We start from the raw sequence: 17,021 nt of genomic DNA on the forward strand, positions 1-17,021 counted from the left end.
CATGCATGGATAACCTACCCTGGTACAGATGAAAAAAGCAGTTTCTAAAATACAGCCTTTTCCTGCTCATTAACTAATTCATGGAGAACCTACTTCTACCCACTTCTGGCTATTGCTACCTCAAGCAAAAAAGAAAAAGGAAACTTTTACATGTTACCTCTCTAATAAGCAGTCTTCCTTTCTCCTGCAGACAGCAACCCTATAAAACCTGAAATCTTAGAGCCTAAACAGTCCTGAAACTACTATCAGGTAAGAACCAAGATGTAAGAGAAAAGGCTTTTGTGTCACATAAGACCACACTGACAGCCAACCTCGTGACCTACAGGCTTGCACATGACTTATTACAGAGGTGAAGAAAACTTGCCTCTTACCCTATTGAGGGATATTTGAAAAATCCAATATAATCTTTTAGTGAAGGATATCATCTTCAGTAAAAAAAAAAAAATAATTAACCACTTCTGCAATCTACTACAGACCTACGAAAATGCTGACTTTGTATCATACAGCAAACCTGTGACTGGGTTTAACTGGACCAAAGAGGACTAGATTTTAGACCAGCACCATAACCTCAAGATAAAATTTTCTATCCCTGCGCATCTTCTTCCAAGAATACAGTTTAAGTAAAAAGTCATATGAGCCCCTGATGGGGCAAATTAGCATTCTGGTTTTAGTTTGGACAATGTGTGGGGAGGTGGCTATCTAGTGAGTAAGCAGGACTGCCAGCTGCCTAGTTAGGAAAGAGATGCAACCCAATTACTCTGGAATTTAAGGTAAGTGCCATGTTAGAGAACTCTGCTGCAGCACTGATTTCTTGCATTCCCTCATTCCCCCAATTTAATGGGAACATATGGCTATTGTATGACCTTCAATCAATCACAAAATAGTTTCCTGTACTGCAACATGTGGCTGATTGTAGGATGATGGTAAACAGAAATTTTAATTTGAAGTCACTCTATAAATGCTTTGTTTCAGCTTAGTCTGGCAGCTGTAAATTAGTCCTTGGTACTTTATATTTTGTGTTGCATTCCTATACAAGCATAGTATTTTTTAGCTACCACAAGCTCACAGTTAAGACAACAGTATGCTGTAAGGTCTTGATGGTTAGTAGAGATTTCCTTAAGGAACAACTATTTCACACAGCATTAGCATATTTTTTGAGCATCAATGGTAGTTTCAGACTAGAAAGTAAAGTTCTCAAGAAGAATGTTGTCTTAAGAAGTTTCCAAGTAAATTCATAGCACTTGAAATAAATAAAAAACCCTGATACTCTTTAAAACCACCACTGGGAAAAAAAGTTGCTCTATACATTTATGTCTAATGAAAAACAGCCATTAGGTCCTTCATGTCTAGAAAAATCATCATACTTTGTCATTTGTACCCTGCACACATGCTCAGCTTTCTGGACTCCTAGTCTGTTGGCTTTCCATTTTCATGACATTTCTGTGCCTTCTTCACCTTGAGGTAAACTGTTAGAGACGAAAAAAAGCAGTTTCTAAAATACAACCTTTTCCTGCTCATTAACTAATTCATGGAGAACCTACTTCTACCCACTTCTGGCTATTGCTAATGGAAGGCCTGAAAGTTGCAAAAATCAATGTGGCTTCTTTTATAAAAGCTACTTCTCTGCAAAATACTTAGTGATTTTAGCCACAGGTTTACCTTCAGGGGGTCTGTAATACAGGGACCTTCTTTCTCCTAAACTAGCAGCCTGATACAATAATCCCCATCTTACCCTCTCCACACAAATACAATTTTTGACAGCAGCTCTGAATTCTGCTTTATTCCAAACAGAAGGCAGCATTCTGCCTGTTAGAATTCAGTCATTTGTAACTGTGACATCCTTCATTCATCACTGCAGTTACTGAAGTGCTATGTATCTGTAGGAATTATACCTGCAAGTACTCCAAAACTCTCATTTCCGAAAGGATCTAATATGATCACAAATAACACCAGCATCACCTACGTCATCCATCAATCACCAGGGCTGCATAAAGTGGAAAATTTTGGTATCATTGCATATATTATGAAAACTAGCCATAACAACCTTAACAGCTGGAGTTCCCAACATGTTTAGACAATAAAAAGTATTTGATTTTTGAGCTCGTGCTACCCGTGTGAAGACATTTCTTTCTATGAAGTTTCAATAGTGATCTTATATGTGTAAACAGTATACTGCTGTTCCACTACACAGAGTTGCTGAAGTTTCTACTCTTTGTATAGGATATTTTCAGATAATGTCAATACATGCTACTTTCTAAAGACCAATTAAAGTAAAACATCATTATACATGCTAAGGAATTATTTTTGCTCTGAATTGGGGCAATTTCAATCATGTGGCAAAAGGACACACTTATTCCTTCATACTGATCCTGTTTCATTCATCTAAAGGTTTATCCACGTAAGAAAGTCTTCTATTCCACTGCAATGTCTCTATACAAACAGATGCTCATTAAAAAAACGATACCTTTTGAGCCTCTTCACTGGTCACTGAACTTTCCTGTGCTTCATCTTTACTGATCAAAGAAATTCTGTCTGAAAAATGAAAAAGATATTTAAAAATATCATTAGAAGGCTTCCCAAAAATGCACCTAATGTTACAAATGAAAAACGTGTTCCAAATTCCAACTTCTGAATGTGTCATAATTACCAGCAAAAAAAAAAAAAATATTGCTCAAAGGAAAATGTGACTTGCATAAATGAGTCAACTATGATATAAACTATGATATAAAAATAAATTAATGAGCATATTCATAAGCTTGTGGAAGTATCCATTTAGGAAACTGCTAATATTATGACAATCAAACTAATGAGACACTGAAATCATAGATCACAGATGAAATGCTGAAAATCTATTAGAAATTACACTTTTAGTCATTCACAGCATGCTCTTAGGTCCTTAGAAGAAATTAACTCCTAGCATACAGACACACTTATGCTGTGATTACCTCGAGTCTTAACTACCAAAGTGCTGGTCCTGGCCCATCTGGCTCCTTGCTTGTGCCAGTACCTCCATCCTGTGCAGTGAACCCGCCCTCTCCCACTCCCCCCAGAAAATCTCCTCACCACTTGGCCACACAAATGCTTGTGCCTGAATAAGCAGCTGTGGGTGTGAGAGCAAAGAACTGTAGATTCCTAAAGGTTCAGCAGCAGCACAAATGTAACACCCGTAGAACCCCATGGCAGTTCCATGAAACAAGTGAACTTGTCAAACAGACCTGCCTTGCTCCTGAGCTACTAACTCATTAACTTACATCCATCCTCTTTTGGTGACTGCAGTCACTCATGACAAGGCCCAATGTGCACCACATTTGGTAGAAAAGAAGGGATGGGTCATGTGGCAAGATCAGGGAAAACAGGACTTCTCCTGGTAGCACCAAGCAAAACACAATTTCAGCTGCTTACTGAGAGCAGTTGGATTATGCATAAAGCACCATGATTTCTTTTTACCATGCTCTCAAAAAGATACCATATTTAATATGAAAATATCATGTCTCTTTGTCTGTGGGGTTTTTCCCCCTAAAAAATATACTCCAGTCTGTCAAAAACTCGGATTCGTACTACCTAAAAATTATTCCAGCATGGCTTTGAAAGATCTAAGTTTCCTGCTTTCAAAGTTTATTGGTTTCTTTTTTCTAATTTCTTCAGAGAAGTTCCCTTACAACACAACTGAATGTAATATTCTTGTCAGTGTTGTCTTGTGCTGGTTTTTTTGGGTTACTAAACAAATTCCCATCCTGTATTTTGCAAAAGCTGGATGAAGTAGACATTACAGTGTGCCTGGAGTTTATCACTTTGAAAGGTACTATACAAAAGCACATCACTGCATTTTATAGCATGCACTCTTAAGAGTTACAGCTGGGCATTTAACACATTTTCTTAGCATTGGCTCCAATTAAAAACATGAGTATGATGTAAAAGATGGTTTTTTTAGTCTACTGTGTTTCGTATTTGTGAAAATGTTCCTTTATTTATCACTTGTGTAGTCTCTGAATGTCTTTTAGAATGGCACTGCCTTGTATCTCCTGGTTTAATCAGGTAGGTGTCATATCACCACATAGTCTGTCTTTTAGGTTACTTAAATACATAATGATCAGTGACATATTTCAATGCTATCTATGACTTTCGTGAAGCTTAAATTGGAAGAATCTTTTTAGATCTTTGCTGCATGAGTTTCTTCCATTTATTCTGAAATTCAGCTGAAATTGTGTCTCCTTCTCCTTACCCCGTAACATTTAATTTGTCTCTCTTCTTCCACAATTAATCTACCATTGCAACAAGACTTGGCAAGGCATTATGAATATTGCTGATATGAAACTATTAGTGCAGAAAAGGAAGCTGCAACATGAAAGATTTTTTAGACATTTTTAAACAGGCTGCAGGAATGAACCATATCAAAATACTGCTGTGGGGTAATTTAAGTGTCCCATTGCTAACAAAGTTTTCCTCTTAGATAACGGAAAAATGGAAAATACAACTAGAAATTGGGTTTTTTTTGGTTTTTCTTAATGCCATCCTACCTTGTATCATGATCTCCCAGAAATCAGCTAAGGCTTTATCTTCCAGCTTTGATTTCAGGGCCCGCAGAAAGTCATTAAAGCACTGCACCTTGGACAGCTGAAAAAAAAACCAGCAATGGTAAACAAGAAATACTTAAACTACTAAAGAGCACTGCAAACTTAATTCTTCATGAGTCATCTAACACAGTGAACAAAAGTCACTACAGAATTTGGGTTTTATCTCTATTAAAACTACAAGCTCTAAGGAAAGGTGAGCCACAAAAACTGCCTTTCAGAAAGCTAGAAAGAATTCCTTGTAAATAGCTTTATTGAAGAAGAAAATTGTAGGATTACTTATTTTTCTTACACCAGCATCAGGTCATAGGCCTTGTGTTTTATGTTTAAAAGAAAATGAACAACAGCAAATAATACCAGAGAAGCCAGTCACCATTCCAGTAAGAATAAAAGCGTGCATAAAATGCAACTCTTTCTAAATTTTCAAACATACTTTAACCTAAAAATCAATTCTTTTTGCTGCAGCAATAAATTATCAAGTTTCTAATACAGCAAACAGGCCTATCATGACTTTAATTTGAAAGAGATAAGAGTATTCACATATTAACATTACCTTCATGGCCTCCTCTCTGAAAACTCTGATACAATCGATCCCTTTCATGTAGTACTGTGAACCTTTATTTTCCAGGAACTGATCAATGCGGTTTATCAACTGCTGACTCACTGGAAGACAAGGAGAAATAAATAAATAAATCAAAGGATGCACACTTTCAAGAAAAAAAACCCACCACTTTTCTTTCACATGTCTCTTTCTATTCCACATGCATCTAAATAGTTAATCATACCCACAATGCCTCAAGCTACACAAGTTGATTATTGTTATCTCAGCTACTGAGAATTACTTCAGACTCTCTGGAATAGCTAGATATACTAGGAAAAACCCCAAGCATGTCCAAGACAAAAGCCTTTTCCCTGAAAGCCAAGGAAAAAAGCGCTGGTCTCGCTTGTTTGATAAAAAGTAAAACCAGAACATTCAGGATCCTAAAGTTTAGGGAGATTATGTTCTACAACACCAGCATATACCCTAAACATCCTTTGAAATAGATGCATATTTCAATAAAAGCATTAAATTTACAAGGAAGGTGTAATAATGTCAAAACAACATCTGTAGGGTGATTGCAGTTAAAAGACTACCTTATTGTTATTGACATTAGAGTATAACTTGTCTCTGTACAGGTAGTTCAATGATTTTTTCATCAGGGCAACACTGTTTATCATTATAGAGATAAGTATTATGAACTGTGCCTGCGTGACAGAAAGAAGCAGAGGTAAACAGTGAGACCTGTACCAAAAAGAAGGGGAACACCAGTTTTATCCTTATGTTCAGCTCCTAAAAGGTAAATAGCTGTAAACCACTGCAAACAAGACAAGTAAAAATGTCACTCAAGAGCTCTGCAAGCCCTACTAATTTCTACTGGATTTTATTACTTTACTTCACATTTAATTACAAATGAGGAACTGTCCAATTTTACCCTCTGGCAGACACCTCAGCCTGGGAAAAGACAAATGTGAGGAGGATACAACAGTGATCTATAAACTCAGAAACATTCTGAAAAAGATGAATAGGGAGTTGATAGTTCCCTGCCTCTCTCAAAACAAGAGCCAAGAGTTGGGTTAAGAACTAAAAAAAAAAAAGGTACCTCTTTAAACATAAACCAGTTAACCCCCTTCACCACAGGCTGCTGTCAGATGCTTGAGGTTTTAACAGCTTAAAAAATGTTTGAACAAGTTCTTATAATTCTCAAAAGAGGATCTCTATCAATGGAGATTAACAGTGATGTTGCCATTGAGGAAGAAAATTCAGGACAGCATTCTAAACAAGTCACAGCATCTGCCTGTCCTGTTCTCGTACTATTAAAAACCAATTACTGGATTAGCAGAACCTTTTGCCTGACCTACAGCCCTTCCTATGTCCAGATGTTATGGGCACAGTTGTCACTGCAAGTCTTTCAGCTAAGGATACATCAACAGAGAAAATCATCTGCCAGAGTGGTGGAAGAGAAGGAGAACTAAACACATGGAGACATTGTTTAAGTACTGTATTCCACTCTGCTCACTGTGAGCATACACAGCACAGGCTGTTATATTATTTTCTATAAAATGCCCAATTGAACTGAATCTGAAGGACAGCATCTCTGAAAAGAGTAAAACAAGGCATGTTTGATATTCTCCCACTAGTTTTTGACAATTTTTAGAAAAGGAGGCTGAAATGGCTCTGCTCAACAACAGCTATAGCACAAGAAAGTGTGTTGAAGTGCCTACTGCGCCAGAGGTGATCAGCTCACTCTCTATTTATTTCACCAGTAGCTGACAAACTAAATTGAAGCCTCACTGCTTAAGCTCCCCAAGTTAAGTCAGTCCATTTTTTTCATGGTTAATGATTTTCTCATTAAATGTTCTAATTTCTTATGAATTGCTCTAATAAAAGCAAGTCCTGCTGGTGTTTTCAGTGGTGGTGGTGTTTTTTTAAACACTGCCTTTTCATTGATGTGTTAAATTAAAACCCCAGGCACTATGAGGGTGCAATAGAAGTCCTTATTGTCAGAATGATTCCAGCACATACTGTTTGAAATTATCAGACACTCTACTGCTTCTTTTGCATTTATTTTTTTAAAATCCCTTTCCATTTGATTGCCCTGGCAGCCATCAGAAGAAAAGACGTCTTCTTGCTACTGACTGTGAGCTGCCTCCTTTTGAAATTTGTTGTAAGGAACCAAAGGAAACCTACAGTTTTTTACTAGGCATTGAAATACCATAATATATGCAGCAAACAGGTTACATGGCAACAGTATTTTAAGTCAGATTCCTCTAACATCTTGAAACAGCTTGGCTAAAGCTGGTTCTGACCATTGGTCTCCCTTAAATGATAGGCCAATGAATCTAGAATAGAGAAAATTCCTGTGTTCTGGTTAGACTACCAAATTATTTCAAGGGGCCAAAGACAATACCAGAGACAGTAGATAAGGATTATAACTGGAAATTTTCGAAGTGGACTCTGTTCTTGTACACTTCCAGGTCTGAGAACTTTGTTGATTTCCTGCTGTCTTTTCATTAGTCTGAATCTTTGGGTCTGGGTGCTGCAAAAAATAGATGTCCCTGTTTTTGGAGCAAGGCATATTCCGCATAAAGATGTCTTTTCAACTAAGCTGTGATAAGCATTAACTCTGATGTGTCCCAGACAAATTTCAGGCATTGAAGTTTTGAAGAGTAGGTCCTTGAGTTACAAACTGACAGCCTATTCAGGCCACTGCTGTATAATTATAACTTCTTTTCCTTCCCCCCAACTTACTTCATTCCACACACATATTTAAGGAAGTGAACTAACAGACTTCTACATTTTGCATTAACAGGAATTCCAGCACTCTTAATAACCACCACATTCTGCAGAACATCCCAAGAAATTTTAATCTCCTGTTTCCTCCTTCTACCTTGCCTGACTGGTTAGATAACAAATGTAGCTATTAAAGGTTGAAGAATGGCAGGAAAAAAAAAATCATAGAAGATCTTTTAGTTCTAACAGAATTTAATCCCTTCCCTGCTGGCATTCAGATACATTTGCTACTCTAAAATACATTCAGTAGTGCTGTCATTTCTTGTGAAATATGTCATGAACAATTATATCCACTTGTTATCTCTGAACAGTTATAGTACAAAAGTGTAGTTATATTTTCATGTTTGTTCAGTTTAGTTCTTGGTCTTGATTACTATGCCAACCAGATGACACAATAATAATAGACAAAACTGTCTATTATTACAGTCCAAGTTCAATTCCTTGGGGATTTTTTCCCCCCCCTACAAAAATAGATTAGGTTAAGAAAACAGTTCTTCCTTAGACAAAAGCCTCCTGTTGTTGTCAATCACTTGATTTATCTGCTGGTGGTGGTAATGATTTGTATTCAGGGACAGTGCTTAAACTAAGAATCACTGACAAATCAGTTAAAACATCTGATAATTTTAAAACACTGCTCTATAAGTATCACCTTTTAATAATTGAAAAGAAGAAAAATTCTGAACTGAAAACTGTCCTAATTTTTGAGGACTTCCTTCATCTTTAAGCCAAGAAATATGAATTTTAACATTAAGACCTGTTGAACTACTCCAATATCCTATGAGATGCTGTTCAATTTTGAAATGATCTCTCTAAATAGCCTGTGGGTATGGATCATAATGATTTAAGCTGGATGTCTGAAGGACATATGACCCCAATTCCCACTCAAAACAGGTCACTGTGGATCAGGTGGCTCAGTGCTCCACAGACTTAAGCTCTGCATAGCTCCAAAGATGGAGAGTCTCCAAGTTCTCTGGGCCCCTCTTTCTTTGTTTGAGTACCATCATTGTGATCTTTATTATCTTTTTCCCATAACATCTAATTCAAATTCTGTTTGTTGCAACTCAGAGCTTTGAGTCTCACCCAATTGCTGTGCCCTTCAAAGTAAAATCTAGCTGCATTTTCTCTGTGAAGCAGATACACAGAAAACTTCAAAGTAATTCTATATACTCAAGTATTTGGTTTGCAAATACTTTTCTGATGACTGAATCATTTTCAAACCAGTCATTGCATCTGGCCTACCTAGCAATAGAGCATGAATAGTCTCCAAAACACACAAAAACATCCAGTAAGATAAAAATGCAGACAAACTGCAAAAACATGCCAGCAAAAAATGAAATTAAAAATTAGCTTTTCTAAAAACTAACTTAGGTCCAGAAAAGTAATTAACTAGACCTATTTCTACAGAAAATCTTGCAATAAAGTATCATCTTTGTTCTCGTGCAATTACTGACTCCTTTAACTATATTTTTCTAGAAGTGCCTAGGAATAAGAACATTAACAAAATTTCTATAAATATAAAAATGAGAGTTTGGTACAGTTTGTCTCTGGACATTTTTTCTTATGTCCATGAACCGTTGAGTTGTCACTGCAGATTTCTCTCTCTGCTGACAATCAGTAAAATAAAAAAAAAAAAGCTTTTCAACTACAGGACTTCTAGCATCATGTTCTCAGACAGGAGTCCTGTAAGATGCAATGAAATCTGACCTATAAACTCATACAGAAAATTTACAAATCAAAGGAAATACTATGCATGTGTCAGTATCTTTTTTTTACTCCCCTGATCCTTCTTCTACAAAAGCCTATGAAAATACAACCCACCACATCAGACACGATCTGCTCTCCAGAGATGCAGACACGGATGGAAACATCTAAATAGTCCAACAGGATGAACTGGTAGTCATGTGGCTACTCCTTTGGCATTAAAAAGACAGCAATCACTCACAGCATTTGAGAATCCTCTGTGCAGCCACAGCAATGAAGAAACTCATTGTACATCCTCGGGAGCAATGATTAGATTCTACTCAGGTAAACTAATCTATTTTATGTGCATTCTTTGACAAAAACATCAGCAGGTATTATCAGAAGACATCTCTTTGTGATGACTGTGTACTTGTAACCTGCTCAAAATAAGACCTGCATAAAATGACATCTCTCTGGCCCTGAATGCAAATAAGAAAGTAAAGATATCTAGAGGGGAACACAATTCTAGTTACATGAACATCAACATTAACCACTAAGTGACACCATATAACACAACTCATCATGTAACCATTAAGTAGGTCCCTACTGTAATAAACTACAGTTGTCAGTTAAAACCAAAGTCAATTACTGTTTCAGGAATTGAGCTGCCAGTCTCAGAAAAGCTATCCCTAAGATCCTTAACAATTTAAAAATCTTTGATTTTCTAAAAATATGCAGGTACATATTAGTGGCCCAGTTCTAACTAACACTGAATGTATCATTTCTCCTGCTCTGGTCTGCTGTGGGACACAGCATCAGGCATGGACCAACTTGCACTTAGGTTTCTGCTGGGAATGGCACAAATCCTGACCATCAAATCCCAGTGAGGGCACAGTGGAAATGTATTGGTACTCGTTTTTGATGATAAATACACCATCAGGACTTCCTACAAGCTGTTTAAAAAGAAAAAAAACCCCTTGGCATCCTCTGGTACTCCTAACTTTAGTTTTGGTGAGAGACTTGCTGTGGACTGAAAAGGATGTGTGCCATTAACCTGTTTACATAACCAGAGTGCAATACACCAAGCCATTAAAAACATCCCTGCAATGTTTTATGTATTAAGCTACCTAAAAGGCCCTAAAGCATAAAAAGGATTAGCCAAAAGAAAGAGATAATATGCAGACCATATTTTTATTTATAGTGGCTCCTATCTGTCCTTTAAATGGGTGACTGCATTACATTCTGTTTAACTACACCTTATCATTATAGAGCAGATCACACAGAATAAAATTGCTCAGAATTTCAGAACCTTCCAAATATGTACTGCAGTTACCTATCTTGCCCAGCTACCAAGTGAACATATTTAAGCACTCTTTAGTTAAGCCATCTCCAAGGGTAATCACTATACTCATTTCTGCCTTAAAGCTTTCCTACATGATAAAATTTATTACTGTAATGAAGTAGTTAACTGTTTCACAGTGTCTGTATTCTAATATGTTGTACAATGCTTTTTTACTGCATCTTAATATGTTTGAGATTTAAGAACACAATTCCAAATATCTTTTCAATAAACAATTTCTTCTGGATCTAATACAAAATGCATGTAAAAAGCTAGCTAGCTGGCTTACAGGTCTGGAACTTCTGGAGAGAAATGGCTGTGTAGGCTTTAACAGACTATATCCCAAGTCAATATACTACTCAACACACTCCTCAACTATGTCGAAAAGGACCAAATGCCTTATTGAAATACCTAGCACCTCACTTAAGCACCTCTGCAAATCTTTCTTTGAAAAGAAACATGACATTAGTGACTATTTGGCAGATCAAGTTTACGTTGCCACAACCTTCAAACCACCCTTTAAAAGATAAAGGACCCCATCCATCTTGTGCATTCTTTTTAAGATACCTTTGGATTACCTATATCTCTATATAGCTACTCTACTAGGGAAATACCATACAAACAAATGATAGTTCCATTGCATTTTCAGACTTAGGGCATGCAAGACGGTGCCTGACCTGTGCTTTGTATTCTTCCTCTCCTCTGTATCAAAACCCTGTCTTGCTGTATCCTGAGGATAGAGTCAGTGCACACAGAGCCTCCTCTCATCTTTCATACACACATACTACCTGCCTATAACACCCTAAAGTCACCTTTGCTTTCATTTGATCACAAGCAGTAAGAAATGATTTTTGCATGTAAAGATTAAAATCCCAGGCATCAGAGTCTTTTTTTTTCTACATGGAACAGAAAAAGTAGACTGCAGAAGACAGGTTTCTCACCCTGTGCATACCCAGCAGCACTCCACACCAAGCCAGAAAGATCCTGGGAATGAGAAGCTGAGATTCAGTTGGAATGAGGCAGTCAGTGAGTACCAAGGGATCTTCTGTTAGAAACACCTGTGGCGTTGCTCAGGTGCCTCAGTGTAGCTGTCTAGTGCTGTTTCATCCAAACACAGGTACCTGAGACTTTTAACTGGGGAAGGTGAGTATGGAAATGGGAATTACGAGAGACACCTTTCTTTGCTAAGGGGCACTAGAAACTAACCCCTAAATTCCAGAGCACCTCACATTGAACTAATCAATCAGATTGCATTTACTGAACCCTGAAGATGCCACCAATATAATTAAGATATAAAACAAAGTCATTTACCATCTTTGAAGTCAGCGTTTTTCTTCCTCACCAGAATTCGGAAATCTTCTGCTGGGTTAACACTTCCTACCTACAAAGGTACAAAAATGATACAATTGACTGCCAATATCCATCTCTCTCTTCTTGTAGAGCAACAAGAATCTTGGTATTTCTTTTAGTTTTAATATGGAAACAGAAGCTCCACACTTCTCTGCATGCAGACTCATAAAATGTAAGTCTTCCAATGTGTGTTAATGCACAGTACTCCCAGTAAAGGTTAGTTATGACATGAGCAAGATGAACTTACACTCACTATGCTGCACTGTTACCAGTCAGCCACGTTCTCTGGTGCTGAGAGGACACAAGGACAGTAATTCAGATTACCTGCTAGTTCAGCTTTGAGACCTTCTGTAGTACAGACCTCTTAGACCCCCCTAATCCAGCCAGATGCCTACTGAGGAGTGGGAGCTTCCACGCACATGAGTACAGAATCAGTGATTTGCCATTCCAATAAGAAGCCCAAAATTAAAAGCTTGCCCTCAAGTCATCTACCATTTCTGGCACATCTTAAAGCCGAAACTCTAAATGAGCATACAAGTGCAGAAACCTTAGAAAGGAACTAAAACCAGGTCAAATATAAATTAACACTTACTGAAAAATGGATGCATTAATTCTAATTAAAAACAAAAAACCACACTGCTTAAAATTTCCTATCAGGAATGAAAATTCTCTTAAGTTTTTTTTGAAATTTTTATGCTTTGCTGTCAAAGTAATTTGTGGACTTTTCAGTAAGCTTGCTTGGTCTCATCATGTTTCTTCTAAATCTGGCAACGCTACTTTTCAGGAAATATCAGAAATTTATATTAGGAGTACAGAATATTGAAATCGTTTTAGATTTTAAATCTTTTATAAATATCAATAACGTATTTTTAAAAACGAACCTTAAAGAATAGCATGGTTGAAAACAAGGGAAATTATCTCAATACCAAATCTTTTTTTTCGCATCATAGGAAAAAAATTCAAATAAAGGAAGGGCACAGTCATGATACAGGTTTCACCTACCTATAGAATTAAGTTAGATCTAGCAGCAAGATGAAGCCAATTTCTGATTTAGAACCCCAACTAATGCAGAGAACAGTGTCTAAAATCTCAGCAATATCTTTAATTAACTATAAAGAGGCAACTTCTATGTTGCAGATTATATATGAAAGACAGCAAGAACAAAATTCAACCACTGAACTCCAATTCTGTTTTCTTCAGATCCTCAGGCTTGCCTTTTAGAGTTCTAAACACCGGGAAAGAATTCTGTCCTAAAATATCCAAGACTGACAGAAACCTATGCTAACATATGCTTAAGGGCAGAGAAAGTTGTCTTTATAATCTCTAGTAGAGACTCAAATGTACAAGTAGACAGTATTTCAGTCATGTTTCAGCTAGAAACCCTCCTTTAATCAGGAATTCTGCATATTCACTATAATAGACTTAGAGAATTAATACTCCCCCTTCATAATCAGATTTGTAAAAATATGCTTACAGAGGTAATATTGCCTTCAGCAAGTTTTAGGATGCTAAAGCTCTCTTCCTCATCTTCAGTTTTTGGCTTCTTAAGGCGGGGTTCATCTTCGCTGCTGCAAATGAGAAGGACAAAACTGAATATAAACACTTGAAGTAAACTGTCCTGCCTACTAATGAGGGAGTCAGTAAATTAATGAAATATGCACTGAACTAACTGTAACTTCATTACATAACTGTTCCAAAACCAACACTAAACCATGCCTCGTTTTTCCCCATAGACTGCACAAAGCAGACAGTAGAAACAGAAATCAAATTTTATCTTAGCGTAAAGCAGAGACATCACTTGTTGAAGGTATGAGATTATTCGTGCTTATTTCAGGTGTAAATTTACTTATACACACCTTCACCTTTTTAAATACAAAATACCTCTAATCACTTTATTTGGAACCTGTATGTTGAGTTAACCTTAATAATTTACACTATATATACACGACATTTGGTGTTCTCACCAGACTTGTTTTAAACATGAAATGGCAATGAAAATATAACATTTAAGTAAGCAATTACCTGCTAGTTCCTGTCTTGGAATTTATAGGTAATACAAACCTGTTTACACAGTGGCTTTTGAGTCTAACAACCCCTATTCTTCATCAGCACATGACAGCTTTATAAGATTCCACTTACAGTCATCAAAATCTGCTAGACAAGTCCCAATTAAGCACATCACAACTCTCTTATGACATTTTAAGCTACATCTCAAAATGCTTTCAAAAGGACTATTTGGTATTTTTGTTATTTTTAAAAAGCTAGTTATGATTTTAGGTTTCTTTCTCGCTTTGTCCTTACAGATAACATATACCAAAGTGTACATTCATGTTAGGAACTTAACTGTAACATGGAACATATTAAACTTTAGAGCACATCTTGGCAACAGGAGAAAAATCCAGATAATCACAAAAGGGGAAGAAAATCAGATACTACGTTCTGTGTCACATAATGTGACAGGCTACTGATACAGAAAAACTGACTTTAGTGTAAGAATGACTGAAAGCTACTCAGCAATCAAAACAGCAGGATTTGTGTTCAAGGAATCTCAAAACAAAGTAACAAGTTTTTATGAAAAATTCTACTACTGTCAGGAAAAACAGAAACTGCTTGAGGACACAGGGACAAAGCCAGAGATCCTGGACAAGGTGTCACTTTCTATTCTACAAGGTTAGAACTGATTGCAAAAATTACATTGCACGTTACAGAAGCAATCAACTATTGGAAAGAACTTGTACAGTCTTCCTTTTTGCTTTCTGCAGCACACTCCTCCCCTACTTTACAATCAGTGTCTATCTCACTTTGTTTCTGTAGTCTTCTCATCCTTTACTTTATTTTGTCACTACCGAAATGAAATCCCTTCTCCTCAGCAACTCCTGTCATTCAGCATAACCTTACTTATCACTCCAGGAGGAATGATGACTTTAGTTATGCCTCAGGACAAGGATAGGATACCTTGCTTCATTCTCAACTCCGCTGACTTTCTGACTAACCTTGAACAAGTTGCTTGATTGTTTTGAACAGCCTCTGTCTCTCTGTAAAATGGAGAAACTGATACTTATCAACATCAGTGAGTTTAGAACTTCTACTGAAACCAAAACTCTTGTATATTGACATGGTTTGATAGAAAGTGCAAAGAACAATGAAAACTCTCTTTTAGAATATTTTTCTCCAAAAGGTGTGTGGCAATCAACTGGAATGTCCTGAAACCTTTTTCTTCCTGCGTTATTTTTACTGATTCAAAATGCTTTGGGATTGTAGGAAGGAGAAAATAAATGATGATGCTACATTTAACTGCCTAGGACCAGATCTACAGTTGTCATTAATCAGTGCAGCACAGCAGAAACTAATGAATCCATACCCATTTATACCAGCCAAGGATCTGACATTTAGAATATGCGCTGATTAGCGGTATTTTTAAACTGTAAAACGTGCAATTACTATTTGACAAAAATTAATAAAATACAAGATTAATTTAAAACACCCACTTCTACATTAATATAGAAGCTTCTCACATGCTGCAAAGCTGGATGAGGTAATAGCCTCTCCACAGCCAACCTAAGAAGGAAAAAGTAAAATGCTTTCTTTTTTACTGGATTTTTTTTTAACTAGAGAGCCTAGCAAAAGTGATACAAATGAATGCTGAATACGGAAATCTGTATTAAGGTACGATGTCTACAATTATGCTGCCTTAGTCTCATTAGACCTTAAAAATTAAGCAGAGAAGAATCTGGTTAATATGATGATAGGAGACACAGATCAGTTTTAGGAAACAAAAATAATGGTCAAGAGATCTTCTAGCCATCTTTTTCACAATACTTCAGCGCGAACTGCCTATATATGATAGTTTTAATAAGTCAAATCTCATAGAATACAGAATTTAGAATCACAGAATGGTTTGGTTTGGAAGGGAACTTAAGTATTACCTCATTTCAACCCCCTGCCATGGGCAGGGACACCTTCCACTAGACCAGGTTGCTCAGAGCTCCATCCAACCTGGTCTTGAACACCTCCAGGGATGAGGCATCCACAGCTTCTCTGGGCAACCTGTGCCAGTGCACAGTTGCAGAGTGACGTACTTGTCTTTATCAAGTGAATAAGTTATATCACTCAACTCTTCCCCAAACACAGAACAAAACCATACAGTTAGCACTATTGTTGTAGCAATGACAATACTACTGCTCCCATTCATTACTACAGCAATACCATTTTTATTTGCAATTTTTTAAAATCTTATTACCATTCATTCTTCTGTTAATAGTTGAGTCTGTATTCTTTCACTGCCTTTACAGATTTTTTTAAAAATCATTTTAATGCCCTACAATTTCTATCTCAATTACTCTCAATTAATCTCAATTTCATAGCTGCTTTTATCATCTCTCTAAAGGAAAACAGTTTTTAAGTAAAATAGATTTCCTTCTTCCTTGTCAAATAGATGCTTTTGGGAAGATATATTTTTAAGCAACTACCAAGAATAGGTCACTGCTTCTTGTTTAAATTCTCTCTCTAGCTTGCTTGAACCCAAATTTGCCCCCGCCCTTTCATTTTTAAACAAAGGGTTCTATCCCTTTTTAAAATACACATATAAATGTATGTATGTACACACGCACAGAGAAACTGGGGCATGGAGTAAGGAAAAGAGAATTTAATCAGTATGAATTCACAGACACGCCAAGGTAACACAGGCACACACTGAAATCAACAACAACAAAAAGTAAGGTGTTTCCCAGTCTGTACGGAGAAATGTGGT

General features: G+C 36.8%; 1 protein-coding gene across 5 annotated transcripts in view; it reads right to left on the reverse strand.

The window, feature by feature from the left end:
- Positions 1-17,021, reverse strand: part of XRCC5 (X-ray repair cross complementing 5) — a 50,591-nt gene that overhangs the window by 4,725 nt on the left and 28,845 nt on the right. For all 5 annotated transcript variants that reach the window (XM_017825402.1, XM_017825404.1, XM_017825403.1 and 2 more), the window contains 5 exons: positions 13,746-13,839; positions 12,233-12,302; positions 5,125-5,234; positions 4,518-4,614; positions 2,465-2,532 (listed from right to left, as the gene is read on the reverse strand). In XM_017825402.1, the coding sequence (XP_017680891.1) occupies positions 2,465-2,532; positions 4,518-4,614; positions 5,125-5,234; positions 12,233-12,302; positions 13,746-13,839 (439 nt within the window). The remainder of the gene's footprint in view (positions 1-2,464; positions 2,533-4,517; positions 4,615-5,124; positions 5,235-12,232; positions 12,303-13,745; positions 13,840-17,021) is intronic.

Source organism: Lepidothrix coronata, unplaced genomic scaffold (genome assembly GCF_001604755.1).
Source record: "Lepidothrix coronata isolate B3197 unplaced genomic scaffold, Lepidothrix_coronata-1.0 Scaffold118, whole genome shotgun sequence".
Taxonomy (NCBI): domain Eukaryota; kingdom Metazoa; phylum Chordata; class Aves; order Passeriformes; family Pipridae; genus Lepidothrix; species Lepidothrix coronata.